Source organism: Nannospalax galili, unplaced genomic scaffold (genome assembly GCF_000622305.1).
Source record: "Nannospalax galili isolate Female #2095 unplaced genomic scaffold, S.galili_v1.0 scaffold596, whole genome shotgun sequence".
Classification (NCBI taxonomy): Eukaryota; Metazoa; Chordata; class Mammalia; order Rodentia; family Spalacidae; genus Nannospalax; species Nannospalax galili.
The window spans coordinates 4,654,412-4,681,120 of NW_008340140.1; the positions used below are offsets into that span (position 1 = coordinate 4,654,412).

Below are 26,709 nucleotides of genomic sequence, written 5' to 3' on the forward strand. Positions count from 1 at the left end.
TGTGCCGTGACTGTTCAGACCCCATGAGGGACTTGGGCTTTCCCTCAGGTTTTACTGAATGATAGATTAAAGAGGGAATAGAGAGGTTGGGTTGGGGGTGAATTATCTTCAGAAGTGGGGTTCAGGAGGCCAGTGCTCACCCCTTGGAGGTCAACTCACCTGCTGGGTAGGATTCCCCTGCAGGACAGGATCCATATCACTACCTGGCCTCCTGCACTGAGCAGTGATGTGTCTTTGGTGTGCCCCAGGCCCGCTATGTCCAAGCGAAGCTGAGCGTGCATGACCGCTCCCTCAAAGTGGCCACAGTGATTGAGAGCCTGGAAATGGAGATGGAATTGCTGTGCCTGACGGGTGTGGAGGACCAGCTGCAGGCCGACGTGCGGCCCACACTGGAGACTCTGCGCAACGCCGGTATCAAGGTGAGGCTGCCCCAGGGACAGAACTTGGCCATGCCAGTCACCTCAGGCAGAGCCAAGGCCTTGAGTAGGAGGTTGAGGGTAGAGGGCTGGCCATGGCTGTGCAGCAGAAGAGAGTCAGTGGGAGAACTGCAGCAGGTTCAAGGCCAGCTTGGGCTATAGTGAGACCCTATCTTAAAAAAAAAAAAAAGAGAAGAAAGACAAGAAAAAGAAATTGAGAGTATAAAGAGCAGGAGGCCAGAGTGCCCACCTAGGATTGCCACAGCATCATTTCTGTCTGCACACCCTGGCTTGGGATGACCTCTCACACAAGTGTGCTTTTCTGGGCTGCTGCTACGTAGGACCTGGGTCTTTGGAGAGCAAGGACATGTCACTCAGGGCAGCACTGTGTCTGCCTTGTATCTAGTTGAGTGACTGGCTAGTGGCCATCTGTTGCTCTGGCCCAGTGAGAAAGGGACCAGTCACCCGAGAAAGTGCTGACAAACTTCTGTATTCACATTGCCTAAGCTGCTGTTGGGGTGGAAACAATCCAAAGGGGCCAGTAGAGGGTGTCTGAGGACCAGGCTCCCTGCAGGGAGCCCGTAAAGAGAGTGCTCATGGTTAGCTATGCCAGAGAGTGCACTTGCCTCTGTGACAGCCCAGGTCATTGCTTGAAGATTGCATGTAGCCCAGGCTGCCCTCAAATTCCTGTTTCTCCTACCTCCACATCCCAAGTGCGGAGATTACAAGTATGTGCCTGGTTTTGATATGGTGCTGGGGAGGGAACTCAGGGCTCTGTGCATCCTAGGCAAGCATTCTACTAACTGAATTACATCCCGGCCCTCAACGTGGCCTCTCTCTCTGTGTGTGTGTGTGTGTGTGTGTGTGTGTGTGTGTGTGTGGTGTATGAAACATATGCACATATGTGTGTATGGGTGCACATACCCATGAGTCTGTGGAGGCAAAGGATGTCAGGTGTCTTCCTCTATCACTCCCCCTTATTCCCTTGGGTCAGGGTCTCACACTGAACCTGGAGCTAGGCTAAGTGCCAGCAAGCCCCAGTGACCCTTCAGTCTCTGCTACTCCCCCGACTGGAGCACTGACGTTATAAGTGTACATGACTACACCTGGCTTTTAAAAAGTTTTATTTTAATTTAATTTTTGTTTTATGTATATGAGTGTTTTCACTCCATGGATGTAAGTATACCACATGCATGCAATATTCATGGAGGCCAGAAGAGGGTGTTGGATCCCTTGAAACTGCAGTTAACTGATAATTTAACAACTGTCATACTGGTGCTGGGAACTGAACCAGAGTCCTCTGTAAGAATAGTTAGTGCTTTTAACTGCTGAGCTATTTTTCTAGCCCCCACACCTAGCTTTTTTAAAAAATATATATTTATTTTTATTTTATGTATATGAGTGTTTTGCCTGCATGTATGTAAGAGCATCTGTATTATGCAATACCCATGGGGTCAGAAGATGGCATTGGATCCCCTGGAACTGGAGTTACAGATGGTTGTTAGCCACCATGTGGGTGTTAGGAACTGAACCCAGGTCCTCTGCAAGAGCAGACAGTGCTCTTAACCACTGAGCCATCTCTCCAGCCCCCACTCCTAGCTTTTTATATGGGTGCTGAAGACACAAACTCAGGTCTTTATGATTGTGCAACAAGTGCTCTTACCCACTGAGCTGTCTCCCAGTCCTGAGGTGGCCTCTGGCGGTGGACCAGCACCTGGGATGGAGAGGGTACTCCTGGCTGCACAGTCAACTTTCTGTGAAGTATTAGGAGTGGGCTCTAAGACAGCGCTGAGGGGCAGAGCATAATTAGTCAGAAGCCAGGAATTTTTCCATTGGATGTACTGTGCTGTTACATACCTGGCAGGGCAGAGGGTGCATCTACCACAGCACCACCTACCTGTACATTAGCAGTGTGCTGGGCCATGATATCACAGTGGCCTAGTGCTACCAGGTGATAGGAGAGTTCCAGCTGCACTGTAAGCTTAAGGGACCACCTTCATATGTGGGGTCTGTCATCCATCAACACATGCAGTGGGGACCACGGCTGTATTTGCAGACTCACAAGCATCTCTCGCCTGAGTCCTGGGAGCTGTTTAAGGGGATAAGTGAGGAGATGTTGGGTACCCACAGTAACAAGTGAACCCTGGATGCAGCAGACCCATGGAAGGGGCTCACACATGGAGTGTGTGCTTCCCTCTCCTGCAGCTCCTATGCAGCGCCTTGCAGGTTTATCACAAGGAAGTGGACAGCAGGGCTGTTTTGGGGCTCTGTGGCAGGAGGCCTGTTCCACGTCACATGGGGTTTTTAAGCACAACATTAGCCCTTTTAAAGCCCTGCCCTTCTGGGGCTATAGATTCCACTTTCTGTGGCCAGTTTTGCCCTTAGCTCCTCCTCCTTAGAACTGTCCCATCCCAAGACAAGGAAGGACCTCATTCGTCTAGTATGGACTGGGTTTTATTTCCTACTTCCATTGGAGGCTGGAGGAGGGATGAAGGGACCAGAAAGCCTCATCAAGTCACTGAGGTCTGGGGTGCATGCAGACATCGAAGATGGTAGAACTTGGCAGTCACTACTCCAGCCTTTTGGACAAACAGAAACTGAGTCAGGCAAGCTGGTCACATGCTACAAGGTCTCACCCTGGGAGGTGAGGCAGCTGACACTGGAGCTGGGGTCTTGGGTATGACCTCTGGTGCCCTCTGTCATCCTGGTATGAGAAACAGGCTGTTCAGGACACTGAGAGTTCCATCAGTGCTTTACCAGAGCTCTCTGCATCTTCACCCACTCCCTTGTATTTTTTCTCTTACTAGAACCTGAAAACGGGCACTTGGCAGAATATTGCTTCATTTTCTTTTTTTGAGTCTTGAGGGGCAGCCTAGGCTGTTTTGAAACTCAGGATCTTCTTGCCTCAGCTCCTGAGTGCTGCGATTACAGGCATGTACCACCAAGCCTGACTGTAGTTAATTTTTATTTTATTGGTGTTTTTTTGACATAGGATCTCGCTTTGTAGCCCAGGTTGGTTTCAGATTCACAGCAATCCTCCTGCCTCAACCTCTTGGGGACTGGGATTATAGTTGTGTACCATCATGCCCAGCTGAAGTTCATTTTCACTTTTTATAGCTTTTTGAGACAGGGTCTTGCTATGTAGCCCAGGCTGGCCTCAAATTAATTAGCAATCCTCTTGCCTCAGTCTCCCGAGTGCTGGGATTGGACAGGCATCACCACAGCTGGTTCTAAATGGCTCTTTATCAAGCATGTACTCAGCTTTTATTTCCACCATCAGTGGCTACCAAACCATTGCACTGAGCACGCCTTGGGAATTATGGGGACTATGAGTCTCAAGGAGGTGACCCAGGCACAGCAAGTTCAGCTGGGTATTCTTGGAAGCTCCACTGCCCAGGGAACAAGAGGTCTCAGAGCCCAACCTCCAGAACTATTTCCCTGCCATGATTTCAGGTCTGGATGCTGACAGGGGACAAGCTGGAGACAGCCACGTGCACAGCTAAGAATGCACATCTGGTAACCAGGAACCAAGACATCCACGTTTTCCGGCTGGTAATTCATCCTCTGTATTGGGGCCATATGGGCTGGGGCTTGTGTTTGTCCTGTAACCTCTCCTCTAAAGGAGAGGAAGCCGTAGCCACCTCAGGTGGATGGTGGACAGATCCATGGTTGGTTTCCACAGGATGCTGAAGGACCAGGGGTGGGGGAGTGTTGGGATGAGAATGTCTTTGGCTAGTGTTTAGGAGCCTCCCAACATAGCCTTGAGCTCACACTGTGCTCTGCCCTTTTGGGTGTCTGTGGTCCCCTTTGGGGAACAGAAGAAAGTTAGGTGCCATGTTGCTTTTGACTTTATAGCATCCTAGCACAGGGCATGAAGCCAAGAGCAGCACCCACTGAGAAAAGAGGTGTGGATGCCCAGTCCCCAGCCCTGCACCCTGGGATCCCCAGAGCCACACCTCCCAGCTTTGGTGTCCTGAGTGGGAGATCAAATTATGGTCCTTATATGCAGTGTCCCCATGAGAATAAATGTGTAAAGTGTTCCTATAGAAAGGGCTGGAGAGATTGGTCAGCGGTTAGAGCACTGGCTGCTCTTGCAGAGATGCTGGGTTCTATTCCCAGAACCCACATAGTGGCTAACAACCATCTGTAACTCCAGTTCCAGGGGATCTGACACTGTCTTCTGACCTCCTCAGGCACTGCATGACACAGATGTACTTACATACGTGCAGGCAATATACTCATACACATAAAATAATAACAATAAAAAGTATTTAAAAAAAGTATTCCTAGCCAGGTGTGGTGGTGCACCCCTTTAATCCCAGGACTCAGGAGTCAGGGGCAGGCAGATCTCTGTGAGTTCAAGGCCAGCCTGATCTACATAGTGAGTCCCAGGCCAGCTGGGGCTACAGGGAGACCCTGTCTCAAAAACAAACAAACAACAACAACAAAACCCCCCAAAAGCAACCAACCAACCAAACAAATGGTATTCCTATGGTGCCCAGCCATCCTGACCATGTGCCAGTTCCAGTCCTGGGGAAGTGGAAGGGGATGGGTGTTACACACACAAGCTCCTGGGACCTGAAACATCCATTAGCTGTGGGCTGGTGACAGGGGAGGGGGATGGCATATTCTACACAAGCTCCAGGAGACAGCTGTCCACCATGTTGCCTGCCATCTTCAGAGAGCCAGGCCTTCATCTCTGTTCCCTTCCAGGTGACCAACCGTGGAGAGGCCCACCTGGAGCTGAACGCCTTCCGCAGGAAGCATGACTGTGCCCTGGTCATCTCTGGAGACTCCCTGGAGGTCAGTGTGGGGACCTCTGGGCCAGCTGCTCCCAGGAGCAACAGTCTGTTCCTGCTGAGGGATGTGGGTGAGGAGATGACCTTGGCAGACCTGGCCCTCTCCCGTTCACCCCCAGGTTTGCCTCAAGTACTACGAGTATGAGTTCATGGAGCTGGCCTGCCAGTGCCCGGCTGTGGTGTGTTGCCGCTGTGCCCCCACCCAGAAGGCCCAGATTGTGCGCCTACTCCAGGAGCGTACCGGGAAGCTCACCTGTGCTGTGGGTAAGTTGGCCTGGGTGGTAGGAAGCTCACCTGGGAAGTAGGAGGCCTGGGTGGAAGGAGACTTGCCTGGGTGGTAGTAGTTGATTGTCTGAGGCCCTGACCTGCTGGCCCTGTCCTGCAAGTATCCTGTCCCACTGGCCCTGTCCTACTGGAATCCTGTCCTGCTAGCCCTGTCCTGCTGGTGTCCTGTCCCACTAGCCCTGTCCTGCTGGCCCCATCCTGCCGGTGTCCTGTCCTGCTGGCCCTGTCTTGCTGATTGCCCCTCTGACCCTGTCACCCTGGCCCTGCCCCTCTGATCCTGTCCCTCTGACCCTGTCCCCCTGCCCCTATCCCTCTGGCCCTGCCTCTCTGGCCCTGTCCTGCTAACACCCTGAACCTTTTTGTCAGGGTTCCTACATTCTGCTGCTGTGTGGTCCGACTCCCCAGGCCGCTCGACTCAGGCCATGGCTGTTTTTTCTCCTCCTGGGCCCAAGATTTATTTTGCTAGTACTGTGTCCCATCCCTTGAGAGAGAGGAGGAAAACAAGCCTAAAGGGCTTCTTCTTTATCTGTGGCGGATGGCCATAGCATTGGAGGGGTGAAGACTTTGTGCTGAGGGTTGAATCTGGGTTCAAGTCTTTCCACTTGATGGTCACTGACTGGTTATCTCTGGATAGCTTTCTTCACCCTCCCAGGCCTCAGCTTGCTCCTCTGTGGAATGGGATCAATGGGGTGGTCTCCTCACCTGATATTCTGTACTAAACGTGTCTTGTACAAGAACTGCTAACCACAGTGCATTGTGATGCCCAACTCCTGCACTGTCTTCAGAGGAGGGCATGCAGTGGCTATAGATGCTGGCCACTGCCACTGTTCAGAGTGTGACCCTGGCAGGTCACCTGGTCTCCAGCACTAGGCAACTGCTTGTTTAGAGGGTGGCTGGAGAGTTTGGGTCCATTCTTAGGGAAAGGTGGAACATGGGTTATTACTCTAAGAGAGCATGGATATGGGAGTCACCACCTCTTACCTTCTCCCACATTCCCACCTCTCCTCTCTTGCCTTTACGCTTCACAGGTGATGGAGGCAATGATGTCAGCATGATTCAGGAATCTGACTGTGGTGTAGGTGTGGAGGGCAAGGTGAGCACACACACTCTGCTCCTCTAGCTGGAGTTCCTATTCTTTTTTGGCTTTGTTTTAAAGATGTATTTTAAATTTTATTTATGTGTCTGTATGAGTGTATGCTGTGTGAGTACAGTTGCTTGCGGAGGCCAGAAGAGGGAGCCAGAGGCCAGATGAGGAGTTGTAGTTCCAGGCAGTTGTAATCCACCAGATATGGGCTTTGGGAACCAAATTCGGGTCCTCTGCAAGAGCAATGTGTGCTCTTAACTCATTTTTTTTTTTTTTTTTTCTGAAATAGGGTCTCATGTAGCCCAGGCTGGCCTTGAATTCACAGTATAACTGAGGATGACCTTAAATTCCTGAAACTCCTGCATCCACCTCCCAAGTACTAGGATTACAGACCTGCATATGGTTCATGGTTGAGATGTTATGTCTAAAAACAAAAACAAAAACAAAAGGCATGGGGCTAGAGAGATGGCTCAGAGGCTAAGAGCACTTCTTGCTCTTGCGAAGGATCCAGGTTCAGCTCCCAGCATGTACATCAGGCAGCTCATAACCACTTGTAATTCCATCTCCAGGGGATTTGACACCTCTTTTTGGCCTCTGTAGGCAACTGTACTCATATGCAAATACACACAATTAAAAATGAAGTAAAACTTTAAAAAAAAGCACATTTGAGTTTAACAGAATCCTTTTATGAGTTGTGTACAACTCGGACATTTTCCCTTCTGTTAAAAATTGTATTGTGATTCCTTTGATTTTTAGCATATAAAAGTAGTAAGTACTCACTACAAAATAATAATTTAAGTTACCCCCACCCTGCTTTTTAGTTGCACCAAACTAGTAACATTGAGTATTCTTCCAAAATTTTTTTCTATGTATTACTGGTCATGGGTGTGTGTACATTTGTTAAAGATACTGCCTACACACTTTTTACCCATGTATATACATTATTTTCCTGTATAATTTTAAATTAAAAGCATACCATGCTCTTCATCATGCAGCTTGCCTAAATCTATTACATGTTTGATTCCTCTCTCCATCAGAGTACGTACAGCTGTCACTTCTTACCCTCGCTCTAACTTTCAATTTACTTTTTTGAAGTCTCTCATTACCTGTGCCTTTAATTTAGCAACTCACTTAGAGCCTGACTCTCAATATCGTCATCACTTTGAACTGTCTTAAATAACATATTCCTTTGTACATGTATCAAAATTCACACTTAACAGTGAGTTCTGGGTTGCAAAAGAGGATTTACTTTTGTATCTATCTCTAAACCTTTGTCCCCTAGTTCAACAAAAACACACCTAAGTGGTATAACTTTCTGTTTTTAAGAAATGTCATCCAGGGCTGGGGAGATGGCTCAGTGGGTAAGAGCACTCACCCCAAAAGCATGAGGACCTGAGTTCAGATCCCCTACACATAAAAAGCAGATCATGGCCAAGTATGCCTGTAACCCTTGCATTGGGGGCTGGAGACAAATGGATCCCAAGAGCTCAGCTGGCCAGCCTAGCCCAACTGGCAGACTTTTCTCAAGGCAATAAAATGGAGAATGATAGAGGAAGGCATCCAGGGTCCTTCTCTGGTGTCTGCATGCACATACACGGGTGTTGGCCACCTGCACGGTCATGTAACATGCACATGCATACACATACACACATATGCCATAGAGAAAATCATAATTAAAAAATACATTTTTATTTTTATTTTATGTGTGTGAATGTAATGCCTGTATGTTTGTAAGTGCTCCCGTGTCATGCAGTGCCCACAGAGATCAGAAGAGGGTGCCAGATCCTTGGAATTGGAGTTATGGATGGTTGTTAGCCACCATGTAGGTGCAGGGAATCAAACCTGGGTCCTCTGAAAGAGCAGTCAGTGCTCTTTACCATCGATCCATCTCTCCTGAAAATCACAATTTTTAAAAATGTCCTCAGTTCAGGAGATTTGAAATCTGTCAGTGAGCTACATTGGTCTGATCTTCCTTTGGATTCACCTGTTGGCATCCTCGTTCTCTCCCTCTGAGCCCTTTGGAAGTAGACTGCACACAATGATGTTACTGTTATGTATTTGGCAGTGGCCTTAAAAAAGGGACGCTCCCTACATGAGCATAACAGCAGGATGCGATGCTGATGTAATATCATAGAATATTCATGGACACATTTCCCCAGTTGTCCCCAAAATGTCTTTATAGCTTAACAGCAACAACAACAAAGCTTCAGGAAATAATCAAGGATCCCAAATTCCCTTTATTAGCATACTTTCATGTCTCTTTAATCTTCTTTAATGTAAAACACTTCTCCATTCCTTTTTTAAAGAGTGTTTAGTGTTCTTGCAATATATATATATATATGAGTGTGAGCATGTGTGTGCATGCACATGCCCTAGAGTGCATTGTGGGGGTCAGAGGACAACTCGCAGTAGTCTGTTCTCTCCTTCCACTACGTGGGTTCCAGGGCTCAAACTCACATCCTCAGGTTTGGCAGCAAGAAGTGCTTTTACTCACTGGACTATCTCACTGATAGTTTTGAAGCATTCAGAATGTCACTGAGTCCTTTGACCAGTTCAACCAGCTCCTTCCCACCATGGCCTGTGTGGCCAGGGTCTGATGGGTTTGCATTCTCTCAGTCACTGATAATGTTCCTCTGTCCCAGTACTGGTGTCAATCATCTTCCTTTCAGTTTTTGGGGTTTTTTTTGTCTTTTTGAGACAGGGGTCTCCCTGTAGCCCCAGCTGGCCTGGAACCCACTATGCAGGCTGGCCTTGAACTCACAGAGATCCACCTGTCTCTACCTCCCTAATGCTGGGATTAAAGGCGTGTGCCACCACGCCTGGCAGTCATCTTCCCTTTAAAATGAGAGTGTACCACTGTGTGGATACACTATGAGCTGTCTCCATATGGATGAACATGCAGAGCTGTTCAGGAATAGTTTAACAGTGGGACTGGCATCAGGCTTTTCCCCGTGATTAACCCTGTAGGACCCTAAATGTTATAAAATACCTACTGAATGATTTTTTTTTTTTTTGCTTCTTTACATTCTGTGTGTGTGGGGGGGAGGGACTTAATACTAGATTCATTTGACCTCCAAATTACAACTATCTGTGATTTAGTATGTTTTTTATTTAAGTAAATTCCTCTTTTTAAATCAAATTTGACTTGGACCACCAACTGTGTGTAGCCTGAAACTAGAGAAGCTCTTTACTGAATGCCTTCAAAGCTCTCCTTGTCGAGTCTCGTTTTTTTAATTAAAAAGAAAAATGTGCATTGACCTCTGTGCGTCTGACGGTGCCCTGTCGGATTGTAGGAAGGAAAGCAGGCTTCACTGGCTGCGGACTTCTCCATCACACAGTTTAAGCATCTCGGCCGGTTACTCATGGTGCATGGCCGCAACAGCTACAAGCGCTCAGCGGCCCTCAGCCAGTTCGTGATCCACAGGAGCCTCTGCATCAGCACCATGCAGGTGGGCAGAGCTGGTACCCCTTGTAGGGACATGTGGGCATACTCTGAAGGTGGGTAGCAGCTGGCGCCTCTCGTAGGGACATGTGGGCACACTGTGCAGGTAGGTAGCAGCTGGTGCCTCTTGTAGGGACATGTGGGCACACTGCAGGTAGGTAGCAGCTAGCACCTCTCACAGGTCCACAAGGGCACATTAGACAGTTGGCATCTCTTCACAGGTGCATAGAGGCACACACCATCTAGGTGAGTAGGTAGCTGGCAACTCTCACAGGTACACATGAGCACACCACCTAGGTGGGTGGCAGCTGGCTTTGTGTTCAGGCACACATGACTGTTGTCATGATGGACACCCGTCCCCCAGGAGTCAGCCCCTGCTCTGGAGCTGTTTCTCACCTGGTCAGTTGAAGTCCTCCTCGTCCTTAGGCACGCCCCTCCATTGGTCATGTTGGTCGCCCCTTACTTGAGCGACAGTGCCATTCCTGCTGTGTGGCATGGAGGTAGGCATTAGCAGTGGAGCTCACCGGGGCTTGTCGTGGAGGAGGCAGAGCAGCCGTGTTGGGAGCTATACCATCAGTTTCTCTGGAGGGAGAGGCAAGGTTCATGCCAAGCAACCGCTCCAACCCAGGATGTCCGTGTGCAGAGACAAGGGTCAACAGACAGCAGCCACTCCAGAGGAGTAAATATGCTGTTTGAGGCAGGGTCTTGCTAAAAAGTGTGTGTGTTCCTTCTGCCTCAGCCACTAAGTGTTGGGATTACAGGCATGTGCCACCACACCTTAACTTACTTTTCTTGAGCACTTTATGTACCCTATCAGCTAAGTGTTTATAAATTCAGTCAGTGCCTCCCATCATGCTCACACCAGCCTGAGCCCAGTTTACAGGTGGGAAGGCTGAGGCTGAGTCAGGGCGAGATCTAGTCAGCTCAGGTAAATGCACCTGTAGCCCGCTCTCAGACCCAAGCCTTGCCTTGAAGGCCCTCACTGCAGAGGGCCTGAGGTCACCTCAGCTTGCAGAGGCAGTGAGGTCATAGCCCAGGCTTGCTGGCTCCTGCCACGCAGCCTAGTGGGAGTTGAACTGGCTGTGGCTGCTTCCATCCAACCTCCACTAAAGGATTCTGAAGTGTACATGAGATACTGTTCAAGCTTGTCTCTCTCATTGGCTCCTTCAGGGCCGGACACCAGGCTGTAGAGGCTTAGCATAGAGTAGAAAGAGGCCTGATGGAGGGAAGAAAGCACTGGACATTGAAAAGCTAGGCTAGTGTTCCTTGGCAGGCCTCGAGGCTGAAATGCTCAAGTTTAGTGATGGCAACATTAGACCCAGCTCTCTTTTGCCTGTGCCATAAAGGACCTGTGAGGTCGGCACACATGTGACTACCCCACCCATCCCTCCTAGGCCTTGGCCTTTCAGCCTGTGAAATGAGCTCTGCCTTGCCCTTGATCTCAGCCACTTGGGAAACCAGAATTTTCCAAGACATCCATGCTGAAGGCGTCCTTACTGTCATCAATAAAACAGAGTTGGACACTGTAAATCTAAAGCAGGGATGGTGAGATGGCTCAGCAGGTAAAGATGCTTACTGTCAAGCCTGATGACCTGAGTTCGATCCTGGGACCCACATAGTGGAAGGAGAGAACTCACTCCCACAAGTTGTTCTCTGATTTCCACTTGAACACTGTGGGATGTGTGTGTGTGTGTGTGTGTGTGTGTGTGTGTGTGAATGCCTACATGCACACACAAAAAGAAATAAATAAATGCATGTAAAAGAAAACCAAGGTGATATTTTAGTTTGCAGGCATGTGTGACCTTATACTCAAGGCCTCTCACCTTGCAGAGTGACTGCCATTTGCTCCATGTGCTGGGAGAATTCTTTGACCTCATCCAGGCCTGCTGAGGGAGATTTTATGATTCGGTTGCATCTGAGAGCAGAGCCTAGCAGTGATTTTTTTTTATGATCTAAAGCTAAGCAGCTGCCATAGATCACCAGGCCGCATCTGCACTTTTAATTTATGCTAATCCATCATCAGACCGTTATGCTAATTGACCAATCAGACCGGGCAATGTGATGGTTTCAATCACTGGGAGATTAATGATCTTGTCCCTGGGCAGATAGACAAAATCAGGCAGATGAGCTGCCATCTGCATGCCCAGGCATTCCCATTGGTGTCTGCTCAGAAAGAAGGTTCCAGAAGGTTCTGGAGCGAGGCCCTGTTTCTTGTGCTTCTGAGGAGCTTTAGTCCCTGTCCGATGTGTTGCACCTGGACATCATGATCTTGTGGACAGGACAAGTGTTTTTATTTTCCCTGAAGTGCTCTTGTTCAGATTATGCCCACATAAAGGGGTCACTTTAAGACAAGGGCACTCATGCCTATTTGCAAGGTTACCCACAGCCTGAGTGAGAAGCTGTGAAAAGTTGTTGTCCCTGTGCTGAGAGTGTGAAAATGTGATGGAGCAGCTATGGCTGTGCCTATGTGGCTATGGTGGCCTTCAGTGGCACTTTTTGGAGGGCTGGTTCTCAGTGAACCTTCACCCCATACAGGGGGAGACACTCTGCTAACCTGACTGTTATGAAGGTCTAGACTTCTCTTGATGCTAAAGATTTTTTTGGTTTTGTTTTGACTTAGGTTTTTTTTTTTTTTGAATATGAGTGTTATGCCATGCATGTAATGTCCTCAGAGGCCAGAAGAGAGAGTTGTAACTCCTAGAACTGGAGTTATAGTTTTTAGTCTCCATGTGGGTTGTGGGAACTAAACCCAGGTCCTCTGCAAGAGCAGCCAGTGCTCTTAATTACTGAGCCAGCTCTCCAGGCTCTTGGCTTAGGTATTTTTGAGACAGGGTCCTATGTATCCCACATTGGCTTCAAATTTATGTATCTAAGGATGAGCTTGAACCCCTTATTCTCCTGCCTCTACCTCCCAAGTGCTGGGATTACAGGTGTGTACCATTACTATACAGCCCTGGCTGGCCCAGAATTTGCTATGCAAACCAGGCTGGTCCCAGACTTTTAGAGATCCTCCTGCCTCTGCCTCCTAAATGCTGAGATTAAAGTATGTCCCACTGCAGCTACTCAGCTCAATTTTGAAAGTCTTCACAGAGTGCTCAGCCCAGCTTTCCCTGCATCTTACAGTAGTGGAAATGAGTCTGGGAGCCACAGTCTCTTGCCCTGTGGATGTCCAGAGAAATGACTGATGGGAAAGCAGAACTTGACCTCCCACCTGCTTCATGGGTGTGAGCGGGTATTTTCCAAGACAGACACTTTAATGCAGCCAGTAAAAATCCTTACTGCTTCGTGTCATTGAAAAGTAGCCTGTCACATCCTTTCTAAAAAATGACCCTATATATGGGTCAGACAGGGGCATAGCTCCGTGGTAGTGTGCCTGCTCAGCAGATGCAGAGTCCTCAGTTTGATCCTGAGCACAGCAAAAATAAATTCAAATTTCAAAAATTTCCCCTAAATTCTAAACCGTAATGTATTCCACCCCAGCCTCCAAGGTGGCTGATATGGAAACAGGTGGTTGTGGCCCAGGTGGTTTCCATACACAGGGCCATGGGCTATTAGGGCTTAATTCTGAGCTGCTGGTGGTGCGGGCTCTGGAGACGGGCTAGAATCCCGCAGGCCCTGCCACTTCTGCTACTGTAAAATGTGGGCGACTTCAGGACCCAGGTACATGCTCTCCTCACTTCAGGACCTGGAACCCTCTGACGCTCCCAGCCTTGCTATGAAGGATCTCTGTGGGGCTGGTCAGCCCTGACCCTCTCTGGCCTTACTGTTCTTACCTGTCTCATGGGGATGGTGGTTAATAGTCCTGACTTCTTTGGGTAGTTGTGAGGGCTGTACAGACCCATGCACGAGTACTCAATGGCAAGGGGCACTGTGTGGAATGAGGGCTGTGCTGTAACTCATGGTGACGTCCCTTCCCTCCCTGATGCAGGCTGTCTTCTCCTCTGTCTTTTACTTCGCCTCCGTTCCTCTCTACCAAGGGTTCCTGATCATCGGGTAAGTCACAGACAAGCTGTTCATGTTTTGTGATACATCCCTAAAATGTCCCAGAGGAACATGGAAGTGGTGTAGAGACTTTGGTCCCCCAGGCACCCTGGTTCTGGCCCCAGGGAAGATGGCCAGCAGGGAGATTCCCAGCTTCCCAGAAGTAACAAGGCTTTAACAAGTCCAGCCCTTACACAAGGGGAGGTGTAGCCCACAGTGCCTGGTCATTGATGAATAGACTCAGCCGGAAGGAGGGCCTGAGGTGACCCATGGGGTCTTGGGAAGAGTCTGCAAGCTCCTATTGGGGCTGAGCCCGGTAGGATATTGGGGCCCCCCACTTTGTACAGAGGGCTCAATGGCAGCAAAGGTGTTACTGGGGCATCAGCTGCTGCCAGTACCGCCTCTATGCCTAGCCTGGACCTTTGTTGTATCCCTCTTGGCCTTGTCAGAGAAGACCCAGCACCCCCAATACAGCAGACAGAGGCCTCCTTCCTGTCCACTCTGTCTTGCTGGTTAGTTCGGCCGTAGAGTACCAGACATTCCATTTCAGGAAAATGGACTATCCCCTTGTTGGGTCCTAGCCAAGTAAAAGAACATACCAGAACATAGTTCCAGGTCTCCATATGTATCTTCTGGGTTCCGACGCATCGTCCCTCATCATGGAAGCCCCAGCCACACGGGTTCCTCACCGTTCCTCCTGACAGTGAGGCCTCAGGGCCTTTGCATGGCTTTGCTTTTTCTGCCTGGTGTGGTCATCCTGCAGTACTGGCTGTTCCTTTTGTGGGAGTCCACAGAAATGTCCTGCTCCTCGGCTGCCTTCCCTGAGATTGCACCCCACCCAACTTGTCCACGTCCTCCAATTGGTCTTATCCCTCTCCCCAATTCCGTCTTCCTGCTGGACCCACATCTGTAACAGCTTATTTGCTAGTGACATAGACACTTGTATGAATGCCCTTGGGGGCAGATGTTCACCTGTGTTTTGCACCTTGAGTCACCAGTGCTGACAACTGGCCCTAGAATGTGGCAGGCTCACAGATAAACAGGTGTTGAGGACAGGGAGGGACATGGGGCTGGGGTGGTGACGGATCCCATTGCCCTGGCCGGCCTTACCGTGGCTGTTCCCTTTTAGGTACTCCACCATCTACACCATGTTCCCTGTGTTCTCGCTGGTTCTAGACAAGGACGTCAAATCAGAAGTCGCCATGCTATACCCTGAACTCTACAAGGACCTCCTCAAGGTTCCCCAGAGCTCCCCACTTGCTCTTCTTCCTTCTCTTCCTCTCCCTCCTCCATCTTCCTGCCACCCCACCTGACTTTTTCCTTCTACTTAATGTTTGGTGGGGACACACTCACTCGAATGGGAGGCTTACTTCAGGGGAAGGCTTGGGAGTTTATGCTTTTTTTCCTCAGAACAGCGATAGATGCTGTGTAAGATGAATCAGCACAGTCAAGGCAAACTCAAAACAACCAGTGTCTTTTATAGTTTGCAGCTGCTGGTCCTAGGGAGACCAGCACGTTCGCTGAGTGCATGGGGCTTCCTGTCTACATGTTTGGGTCCCCTTTTTTGTTGTTTTTGTTCTGCATGGCTGGGGTTGGAGCCCAGGACCTTGTGTGTGCTAGACAAGCTCTCTACCATCACATCTCCAGATGTAGTTTTTCTTTTTCTTTATTTTTTTTGAGATAGAGTCTCACTCTGTAGCCGTGGCTGGCCTCAAACTCACAGAGATCCACCTGCCTCTGACTCCTGAGTGCTGGGATTAGAGGTGTATGCCACGGTGCCCAGGCATCTTTTCCCTTTTTGTTTTTGGGGTGGTCTCACTAAGTTGTCAAGACTAGCCTTGAACTCACTCTGTAGCCCAGGCTGACTTTGAATTTGCCATCTTCCTGCCTCAGCCTCTCAAGTAGCTAGGAAGACAGGTATATACCAACTCCAGGTTATCTTTGAAAGATGTCTCTTCTCTACCCAGATGCACAGGAGCCTTTGTGGATATTTGGGATGAAAGTTGGGTGCCTCACAGCATCAGCAGCAGAGAATGAAATGTGGCCCCGTATGGTAACCTGCTCTTGCCTTTCTGTTTCTCATCTAGGGGCGGCCACTGTCTTACAAGACATTCTTAATCTGGGTGTTAATCAGCATCTATCAAGGTGAGGACTGGGTGGAGGGCAAAGCCTGGTTGTCCTTTGCTTTGACCTTGACTGTAGGGAGCCCCTTTAGCACAAGAATAGATATACCTAAGATAGCACAGTGGATGTGACAGCGTGGCCCCAGGGACCATTTTCAGCATGTCAGAAGATTCAGTAGCACAGAAGAGGTACAACTGTCCACTTCACGGGGTGGTAAAGTCAGATGTGTAAACAGTGCAGATCCAGCACCCCTGATCTGAAATGCTCTGAAACCCAAACGTTTGTGAGTCCTAATTTGGTGCCACAAATGGAAAATTCCACAGCTGACCCTGTGGGACAGGTGACAGTTAAGGCACAGATACACTGCAGACAGCTTAGGGGTGTGCATGAAATATGAGCAGGTGTGCTGCACAGGCCTGAGGCCCATCTCCAAGAGACTTCCTTGTGCATGTGCAGATCCTAAAACACCCCAAAAGGACAAAACCCAAAACACTTCCTGTCCAAGAGCTCACAACTCATGCTGCTCGAAACCTGTGGAGGTATCAGATCCATTTATAAAAAGTGCTTTCAGGCCAGCAAGATTGCAGTGGGTAGAAGCGCTTCCTGCCAAACCTGACATCAGTTCGAGCCCTGGGGCCCACATGATAAGAGGAGAAAACCTACTCATGCAAGTTTTTTCTGACCTCCACATGCATACCATGGCACATGTGTACCTACACCCAATACCCACCCACACACTAAATAAATAAATAAATGTAATATAAATTAAAATAGACAACAACAAAAAGTGCTTGTTTGTGGGGATGTGCTGATAAAAATAATAAACTTCCCATTTGAATTCCTTTTTCCTCCATCTTAGAATTTTTATTTTTATGTGTTTTATAATGCATATAGTATTTTGTACACCAATCCTTATGTATCCAGACAGGCACATATAATTTCCAAATAGGCATGCATACTGAGGCATCAGTCTTTGTGGTTTTTACTGATGGTGGTACAGGCAGAACATTTACAGATGATGCGTTTTTGGAAGAGGGTCAAATTGGCACTGAAACATTTTTTATATTTTAAAGTGTTATATTTTAAATGTGTTATAGCATGATGCATATAACTGATTGATAATTGGCAGTCCTCGCTTCCACCTCCTCTGCCTCTACCGTGTTTATAAAGCGGGTACAGGCTGTGGATGCAGCTCAGGTGGTGGATTGCTTGTCTAGCATAAAGGAAGCCATGGGTTCAATCCCCACACAGTAACCTAGGTGTGGTGGTACATGCCTGACATCTCAGCACCTAGAGGTAGATGCTGGAGGATCAGAAGTTCAAGGACAGCTTTGGCTATATGAACCCTCCCTACCACCCCAACCCAGCTATGGGATCTCTCTGACTCCCTTGGGTGCCTCTGTCCTTTACACGTGTAGTATGTGTCATAACTCTGGCCTCCATGACCATTTTTGCTTGTCTGGCATGGCAGTATAAACACACACACACACGCGCGCACATGCACACACGCATGCACGCGCACTGCGTACCAGGTTCCCACACATCTGAACTTGTCCCCATGATGCAGCACCTCCTAGGACTATTCTAGTGTCTGTGTCTGTGGCTCTGATTCTCCAAGCCTCTAAGTTAGGATTACACAAACCACACCAACATGGTTTTAGGCAATTCATTTAAATTTCGATTCTTTCCATCTCCCTTAGCTAGTTGCTCTCTCCGTCTCCCTCCTCAGCCTCCTGTTTGTTTCCCAGAGGTTCTTGGTCATTCATTCAAAGCTCACAGAGGGAAACTGTAGGTTTGTGTCCTCTGGACAGAGCTCTCACCTTGGGCTAGCAAGCCCTTTGGTGTCTGGGGGGAACGTGCTGGATGGTGAGTGGGCAGTGGGTATTCCTCTAGTGTCACATGTGTGGTACCAGCCTGCTGGTGGGCTGCAGGGGACATGCTTTCTGGTGTTTGCAGGGAGCACCATCATGTACGGGGCACTGCTGCTGTTTGAGTCGGAGTTTGTGCACATAGTGGCTATCTCTTTCACGTCCCTCATCCTCACGGAGCTGCTGATGGTGGCCCTCACCATCCAGACGTGGCACTGGCTCATGACGGTGGCTGAGCTGCTCAGCTTGGCCTGCTACATCGCCTCCCTGGTGTTCCTACACGAATTCATCGGTAAGACCTGGAGCATGGGAAGCCGGTGGGCAGCCTCACCTCAGCCCTGGCACCCGAGGCCTGGGCATTTCGTCCTTGGGTCTGTTTCCTTGTCCTGTTTTCTTACCGATGTCCCCTCAGGACAAGTGGTGATTGTGAAGCAGCAAGTGGAATTGAGGGCTTGGTGTGCTCCAGACTACAGTGTGGCTCTTTATTTATGCTGAGACAGGCTCTCATGTGGTCCAGGCTAGCCTTGAACATCTTTGTAGTCAAAGATGACCTTGAACTGTTGATCCTTCTATCATGGGCCTCCATCCCTGAATGCTAGGTAAGCACTTTATCAACTGAACCACAGCCTGCCCAAGTGTGTGTTTTTCTCTCTGTTTTTGTTAGTGGTGCTGGCGTCAGACCCAGGACTTCCCACATGGTAGGCAAGCACTCCCAAGCTATAGGCTCAGTCCAAAAGTGTATTTTTTTTTCTTTTTGAGACAGGGTCTCCCTGTAGCTCCAGCTGGCCTGGAACTTGCTGTGTAGACCAGGCTGACCTCGAACTCACAGAGATCCACCTGCTTCTGCCGCCCAAGTTCTGGGACTAACGGCATGCACTACCATGCACAGCTAAAAGTGTACATTTAAAAAAAATTATTTTATTATTATTTTTATTTCTATGTATATGAGTATATTGCCTGCATGAATATAGGTGCACCCATGCCATGCAGTGCCCTTGGAGGTCAGAAGAGGGCATTGGATTCCCCTGGAACTAGAGTTACAGACACTTATTAGCTGCCATGTGGGTGCTGGGAACCAAAACCAGGTCCTCTGCAAGAGTAGCCAGTGCTCTTAACTGCTGAGCCATCTCTCCAGCCCCCAAGTGTATGTTTTTAATTAATTAATTAATTAGTTTGTTTTTGGTCTTTTTGAGAGAGGCTCTCCCTGTAGTCCCAGCTGACCAGGAACTCTTATGTAGACCAGGCTGGCCTTGAACTCACAGAGATCCACTTGCCTCTGCCTCCTGAGTGCTGGGATTAAAGGCCTGCGCCACCACACCCAGCTCCAAGTGTATGTTTTTAAAACTCCACAGAGTTGGCTGGTTTAGGAGGGAAATCCTTAATGAATTCAGCCAGTACAGTGGGCTACTGTATCTGTGGGCTCCACACTTCCAAATTAACTGAACTTGGGATCCAGAATATTTGGAAAGAACCCTGTCTGTACTAGGCATGCACAGACTCGTGATTTGCCCAGCAGCACAGTCTGGCAACTGTGTGCCTTGGGTCTACCGTGTCCTCTAGAGATGGCTCAGAATCTACCTAATGCATATGTAGGTTTATGCAAATGAGATTCATTTTAACATAAGGGCCCAAGTCTCTGTGGGTGTCAGTATCACCAGGGAGCCCTGGAACAGTTGTTCACCCCACTGCTGTATGGTTGCTGGGCTCCAGTGACCACACTGGGCTGGACACTGAGATGCCTTCAGGCATTGAGCATCCTGGTCACCTTCACGAGTGAATGACAAAGCAGCCCTAGGACAGAGGCCTCATTAACCTTTTTTAGAAATTTTGTTTTTAAAAGTTTTTGCTTTTGGGGCCACAGAACCCCTTGGTTCCCATGATATTTTAAGTAGAAGTCCAGTCTGAGTGTAGGCACATGTGAACCAGTAGCACATGGGAAAAGCCCAGCCTGACCTGGCCCTGATCTGCCACATCATCCTAACCTGGCTCCTTGGGACCTCAGTGGTTCTCAGAGTGAGGCTGTTGCTGGCCACAGATGCTTAGAACTGCCAGCTGCTGCCAGCAATGAGGGCTGCTAGTCCACTTGGTAGACCAGGAGCACCTGCCCTGGACCAACATGGTGAGGAGCCCTCTTCCTGTCAGGGAGGTACAGGGTGAGCAAGCCATTCTCAGAGCACAGGTGGCTAATGGGACCAAGGTTTCAGAGAGAAAACTAGGATGAGGTGGGAGGGACCCAGGCAGACTTCAAGTAAATGGTACCACAGGAATTTATGTAGTAAATGGGAGGAGTGAGGACAGCATCAGATAAGGACAGGGTGGGGGGAGGGGACAGTGGGAGGGGGAAGAGGACAGTGGGATGAGGGGGCAGTGGATGAAGGGGAAAGTGGGGGGGGCAGGACCAGAGTGGGGGTGAGGACAGTGGAGGGGGCAGGAACAGCATGGACAGTGGGTGTGCAGGGTGATTGCCCTGCCCTGTTACAGACACTGGGTCTGAGTGTATGCATCTCTAGGCACCCTTTGCTCTTACCTCCACAGGTCAGGGCAGCTCACCTGGTCCTTACCAGTGAGTAGCAAGCTCTATCCTGAAGGGCTTCCAGGGTGACCCACTCGTCCTGGTCCAGAGTTTCTAGCTCCTCTTCATGTGCTTCTAAACAGACCCAGTCCATCGACTCAGCCTTTTTTCTCTGCTCTCTTTGTGACTCTGATCTTGGTTTTCCCAGCCCAGGACCGATCAAGCCTCTGAGCTGTGGAACTTCCAGGCCTTGTGGTCATGGAGGCCTCTTGAGAGGCAGGAATCTGTCATCTAGATGTCTGCCCTTGAGTAGAAGCAGGGCATTTCTGTGTCCTTTAAATTAACCCAGACAACCCAGGATGAGTCTTCTAATCAGTGGGTCCAGCCTGGTTTCCTGCTGCTTCCCTGCCTCTCAGTCCTCTGCCATCCAGGTGGCAGGTCCACCCCTGTGGGGACTTGCCAGTTATAGGGGCAGAGAGAGGCCTGCAGGGGCCCATGGCCTTTGAGAGGGCCATGCGGCCTTACCACCAGGGCAGTGAGACCTAGTCCCTCTTTGGTAGGTATAAGCGCATCTTCCCCTTATGCATAAGATGCAGCAGTGTGTGCAATGTCAGCCTAGATCAGCAGACCCGCAGCACTCAGAGGAAGCAGATCGGGGGAAAGTCTGCCGAGGTGGACACTCAGACACTGAGTGCCGAAGAGGGCACTTAGGAGAAAAGCTGGGTCTGTCCTGTCCTCGGAGAGTCCTTGGTTGGGGTTCTTTCCTCAGCCTTTGCAAATTGTCAGTAAAAGAAAGAACATCACCATGGAAAGTGAGATGCTAGTTTACACTGACCCTTTCTTTCAAAAGAGGTTTTGTGAGCACCTACTATGTGCCAGAGGGCTTGGGTCTGAGGGGATGCAGAGATGTGGTTGTTGCCCAGGAAGCTCAAGTACTCTTGGACGTTGAACAGCCAAAGTGAATGGCACATGAGAACTGAGCTAAGTGCATAGTAGGTGCTTCATTGGTGACAGCCTCCCTTCCATACTGTGCCCCGCACTGGGAAGGGTTTATCCTGGCATCCCCTGTGTTGGAGACCACAGCTGCTACTGCCCGCCCCTTCCCTCTTTCCCTCAAGCCCCCCAGCCCAGGTCAGAGCACCCCCGAGCATGAGCCTGGTTTGACAAGGGGGTCTCTGCCCACCGTGCTCTGTACCTCAGATCCTTCCTGGTCTTCTGTGGATGTCACTGAATCTGAAAAGTGGGGAGCAGAGCCACATGCTCAGTGTTACTGTCTACTCTCCATAGCTTAGAAGAAACTCCACTTGTCATTTGGGATCAAAAATACCTGCGGTTCTCTTTTTCCCACAGGTTTCTCTTCCTAGTTGTTACAAATAGCATTTCACTGAATTTCAGGAGCAGTGAGAGGGGGATGGGAGACAATCAGGGCCCTGAACACTGCTGGCCCACTGTGTGCCCTCTGCAATAAAGGGGGGTGGTGCCAAGGGTTGAGAATTTAGGACAGAGACACCTTTGCTTCTGATGGCCAGGGTGACAGTCTCTTGATTGCATGGACATCTTCTAGAATATTCCCCTCACGACTATCTTCCATTGTTTTCAGATGTCTACTTCATCGCCACCCTGTCATTCCTCTGGAAGGTATCTGTCATCACCCTGGTCAGCTGTCTCCCCCTCTACGTCCTCAAGTACCTGCGGAGACGGTTTTCTCCCCCCAGCTACTCAAAGCTTACGTCGTAGACTGCTCAGTGGCAGCGGGGACTCTGGTCTCTGCAAGTTCTGTGGACAGAGTTCAAGTTCCATGTGTGTTAACCACCTCCAGTGGACGGTGCAGCCATGGCTGGCAGGAGCAGTTTCAGTGTGATGAGACTGGGGAACTAACAGGGTTGTGACACTGAAGAAATTGGAGGGAGGGGCCTAAGAGATGTACCTGTCAGGAATGTGGGCGCCATGCAGAAGTGAGGATGATCCTGTGGGACCGAGTGACTCAGCTGAGGTTTCTGTGGGTCACTGGGCCAGCTTCCTTATGACTTGAATCTGTTGTCATGTGATAAAAGTTTTTGTGTAGTTGAAGGTTGCAGAAGGCTTTTTGTTCTTTAAACAGTCATTCCATGTTTGTTCCTCAAATCTTTCTTGCTCCTACAAAGTAGTCAGAAAAATATAAAGCTCTGAAGCTGGATATGGCCATGCTCACCTGTAATCCTGGCACTAGGGGCTGAGGCAGAAGGATTACTGCAAATACAAGGCTAGCCAGGGCTGTGTAATGAGACTGTTGCACACACACACACACACACACACACACACACACACACACACACACAGAAAGAAAAAACAAAGCTCTCTGTGTAGGTGTGGGAGGAAGTGACATTTGGCCAGTTCCCTGAGCCTCCTCTGGTTGGGAAACGCTCAGTCCTTTTTGGGCAGCCCCAGCTGTGGAGTTGCCTGGCTCCTCAGCTTTCGGAAGAAGGTAAGAGAAGAGGCTGTGTGTTAGCTTTGATCCACTTCGACAGCCTGCAGTTGGCTTCACCTGCCACCTCATAAAACAGCCTCCCAGAGCTGTGATCTCGCTGTGTCCGGAGCTGGTGATACTGACATAGCCAGTGGCTATCCAAGGACAGCCTGGACACTTTCAACAAGGTTGCCACTAAACAGCCCTTAAATGTGTCGACAGCGTGATAAGAGGCTCTGCTCATTCTTTACACAACAGAGCAGCTGTGACTCAGATATTTTGAACCCTGGGCAGAGAGGTCAGCATTCTGGAACCTTCTCTTCCCCAGCAGCACATTTCCTGTTAGGAGGAATTACTGAGGACTGAGCTGACAGAAGCAGAGGCCTCTTGTGAGGCGTTCCCACCATGGAGGAGGAGGCCCCGGCTGCTGCTTGGGGGATCAGGCATCAGCCCCCCACTGGCTGAGGGGAGGTGAGGGGTGGAGTCCTCCCCTGTGAGGGTGGCCAGCACGTGTGTGTTTTTTATAAAGCTGTGGCTGCTGCTTTCTAAAGGAGAAGGGGGTCTGCTAGCATTGAATGTGGCAGGGCAGGGCATTCTCTGGGTTTCTAGTCTCCTTGTGGAAGCCACATATGTGTGCCATCAGGGTTGGCTTGGCAGAGCCTCATGAACCAAGAGTGGTTGCTGTGTTGGATTTACGATTCACAGTCATGAGCAGGGCCTCTACAGACCTTCCACATGACACCCCTCCTCTGAGCTTCAGAAACACTAGTCACTGGCTGGCTGGGTCACCCGCTACCCATCCTGGTTGGGGACAGGAGGATCAGACAGTCCCTCAACCTTGGAGTGCTTGAGATATGTGCTTGTATTGTGTTGCCCTTTTAAATACATTAAATTGGCTGTTCACTTCTATTTTGTTTTAAGATTTCTGTGCTTTGACAGTGTTCCGCCTTTCCAATTCAGTCATTTCTTTCAGAGAACAAAGACCTCCAAGCAAGATATATTATCGTCAATAATATTGTCCCAATATTTCAGGAAGGCAGAGCAAACCTATTTCTTTTTTAAAAAAATTTTTTTATTATATTTATTTTATGTGTATGTGTGTATTGCCTGCATCTAGGTAAGTGCACCCATGTCGTGCAATGCCTGCGGCAGGACAGAAGAGGTTGTCTGATTCCCCAGGAACTGGAGTTACAGACAGTTGTTAGCTGCCATGTGGGTGCTGGGATTCGAACCTGGGTCTTCTGCAAGAACAGCCAGTGTTCTTAACCACTGAGCCATCTCTCCAGCCCCAGCAAACCTATTTCAAAGATGGAGGAGGAAGACGTTTTACTCAGTGTCCTGGGGCCTCCAGTGCACCTCTCAGAAGTCATCCTGTAAAACTGGAAGTTGTTAAATAATTTTGTTCTGAGCTTGCAGACCTGAGCTTGCTTCAGAGGATGAAGGCTATGGTTGGGCATGTGAAACCCTTGCTGGAGAGTTGGATTGTTTCTTGCAGACACAGAAAATTGCTCTCTCTGGCCTTTTCATTAGTTCCCAGTTTTGATGGAATCAGTACTTCAGATCCATTTGATACCTCGGAGGTGGTTGCCGGGTGGCGGGGGGCATCTGTGAGCAGCTCCAAGGCAGGGCCCTAGTGCTGGTCAGGAGAACACACACGACCCCGGGCTTGGGTCTGCAACTCTGAGGCTTCTGTTAGCCTTTTCCTCAGTTCATCCATCTGAAAAGAGCCTCACCTCACCTAGGAACTCCAAGGGACCCAAGTCCCCCAAAGCACATTTAATTTGAGCTTCGAAAGCCTCAGGATACAGTCACCTCCCTTTAAACAATTTTTCTTAAAGTGGAAAGGACACACACACAAGCACGCACACACACACACACACACACACACACACACACACACACATGAGCACACCGTGTCTGAGGAGGACTGTGGGTAGGACAAGCAATTTTCCTTTGGTTTCTTTTATTTACCTTTTCTACTTGAAGATGTGAGGAGCAGACGCCTCTTCATTCCACAGCTGCTAATTTGGGGAGCACATGCTCTAGCTCCCTGGAGGCTGAGAGCTGGGATGGTTCTACCTCAGAGCTCCTCCACCTCAGCTTTGCTCCCTACTGAGTGGAGCCCTTTATGCATTGGCAATCACCATCTCTGCCAAGACTCATGCTCTACGCGCCTGTGGACCTTAGGTTGTGCTGGCAATGCTTTTTCATGTATTTTGAATTTGGTCCTCACTGGAAATTGATGCATTAGTGTTTTTTTTTTCTCTGAACTTCTGTTTTTATACTTTGGTGTCATGGGGAGAGGGAAGCTGGGAGGCTTGGAAACATGCCCTTAGGGACAACATTTTGAACTTTTGCCAAAATTTCAATAGGGACCCACACATTCTTCTGTTTTTTCCTATTTAGCAATGATGCATATTGGGGCCTGCAAGATGGCTCAGCAGGTTAAGGTACTTACAAGCTAAACATGACAGCCTGAGTTTGATCACTGGGACCCATATGGTGAAAGGACAGAACTCCTGAAAGTTGTCCTCTGACCTCTACAGGTGCACCACACCATGACATGCATACATAAACATGCATATGCACACACAAAAATATGTATGAGCTATTAAAAATTTTAATTTATGTGCATGAGTGTTTTGTCTGCATATATGTAAGTCATCCATGTGTGCAATGCCCAAGGAGGCCAGAAGAGGGTATAGGATCCTTTGGAACTGGAGTTGTGGATAGTTATTAGCCACCATGTGGGTGCTGGGAATGGAACCCAGGTCCTCTGCAAAAGCAGCCAGGGTTCTTAACTGCTAAGCCATCTCTCCAGCACTGGATCAGCTACTTTTGTCTTTAACCTTTCTATGTGTGTTTGATGTGAGTATGCCCATGATCTATATGTATTTGACTTGAGTATACCGATGATGCTATCTTTCCTATTTGGCTTTCACTGCTTTAAAATTCCCTCTCTGGCCGGGGAGAGGGATCAGTCGGCACCAAGCTTACCATGCAAGCATGAGGACCTGAGTTTGGTCTCCATCACACACATAAAAAGCCAGATGTGGTGTATTAGTTACTTTTCTGTTGCTGTGATGGAAACAGCATGACCAAAGGAGTTATAAAAGGAAGAGTTTATTAGCTTACAGTTCCAAAGAAAGGGGCAAGAGTCCATCATGGTGGGGAAGCATGGCAGCAGAGGTGCCTGGAGGAGCGGAAGCTAAGCTCTTAACATCTTCAATGAAATGGGCAAAAGAAACAAGAAACTCATGACCTGGCAAGGCTTAAGAACTCTCAAAGCCCACCTTCCTCCAGCACGGGCACACGTAAGACCTCCCATCAACCAGGGACAAAAATGTCTTAATACTTAGAGCCTATGGGGGACTTTTCTCATTCAAACCACCACACACAGTGATTCATGCTTATAATCCCAACACTGGGGAGGCAAAGACTGGAGAGTCCCCAGGGCTCCCTGACCAGCCAGACCAGCTTAATGGGCATCTTCCAGGTCCAGTGAGACTCTACCCCCCAAAACTAGGTGAGTAGCACCTGATAGGGTACACCTGAGGTTGGGCTCTGATCTCCACATGCACATGCACTGGCATACATGTGTGCACGCCCACAAACATACACCCACCAACTCCACCTCTCCCAGGCCTCTTCTCACTTAGAAAAAAAAAAAAAACAAATAAAACTTTTTGCTATTTTCATGTATTTGAAATATTTTAAGCAATTATGTCAATTTCTTCTTTGGGGGAGGGGAA

At 49.1% G+C, this 26,709-nt stretch overlaps 1 protein-coding gene and 1 non-coding gene across 3 annotated transcripts in view; one reads left to right on the forward strand and one right to left on the reverse strand.

Moving 5' to 3' along the window:
- Positions 1-23,866, forward strand: part of Atp9a (ATPase phospholipid transporting 9A (putative)) — a 155,832-nt gene extending 131,966 nt beyond the window's left edge. For both annotated transcript variants that reach the window (XM_008835144.3, XM_008835147.3), the window contains exons 18-28: positions 249-419; positions 3,870-3,968; positions 5,130-5,219; positions 5,335-5,479; positions 6,529-6,593; positions 9,878-10,033; positions 13,955-14,019; positions 15,137-15,245; positions 16,095-16,152; positions 18,088-18,291; positions 22,112-23,866. In XM_008835144.3, coding sequence (XP_008833366.1) covers positions 249-419; positions 3,870-3,968; positions 5,130-5,219; positions 5,335-5,479; positions 6,529-6,593; positions 9,878-10,033; positions 13,955-14,019; positions 15,137-15,245; positions 16,095-16,152; positions 18,088-18,291; positions 22,112-22,248 — 1,299 coding nt within the window. In that variant the 3' untranslated portion in view covers positions 22,249-23,866. The remainder of the gene's footprint in view (positions 1-248; positions 420-3,869; positions 3,969-5,129; positions 5,220-5,334; positions 5,480-6,528; positions 6,594-9,877; positions 10,034-13,954; positions 14,020-15,136; positions 15,246-16,094; positions 16,153-18,087; positions 18,292-22,111) is intronic.
- LOC115070690 lies at positions 7,765-7,891 on the reverse strand. The gene has a single exon (XR_003849845.1). It is a non-coding gene; the product is annotated as a small nucleolar RNA SNORA40 (small nucleolar RNA).
- Positions 23,867-26,709: the final 2,843 nt, after the last annotated feature.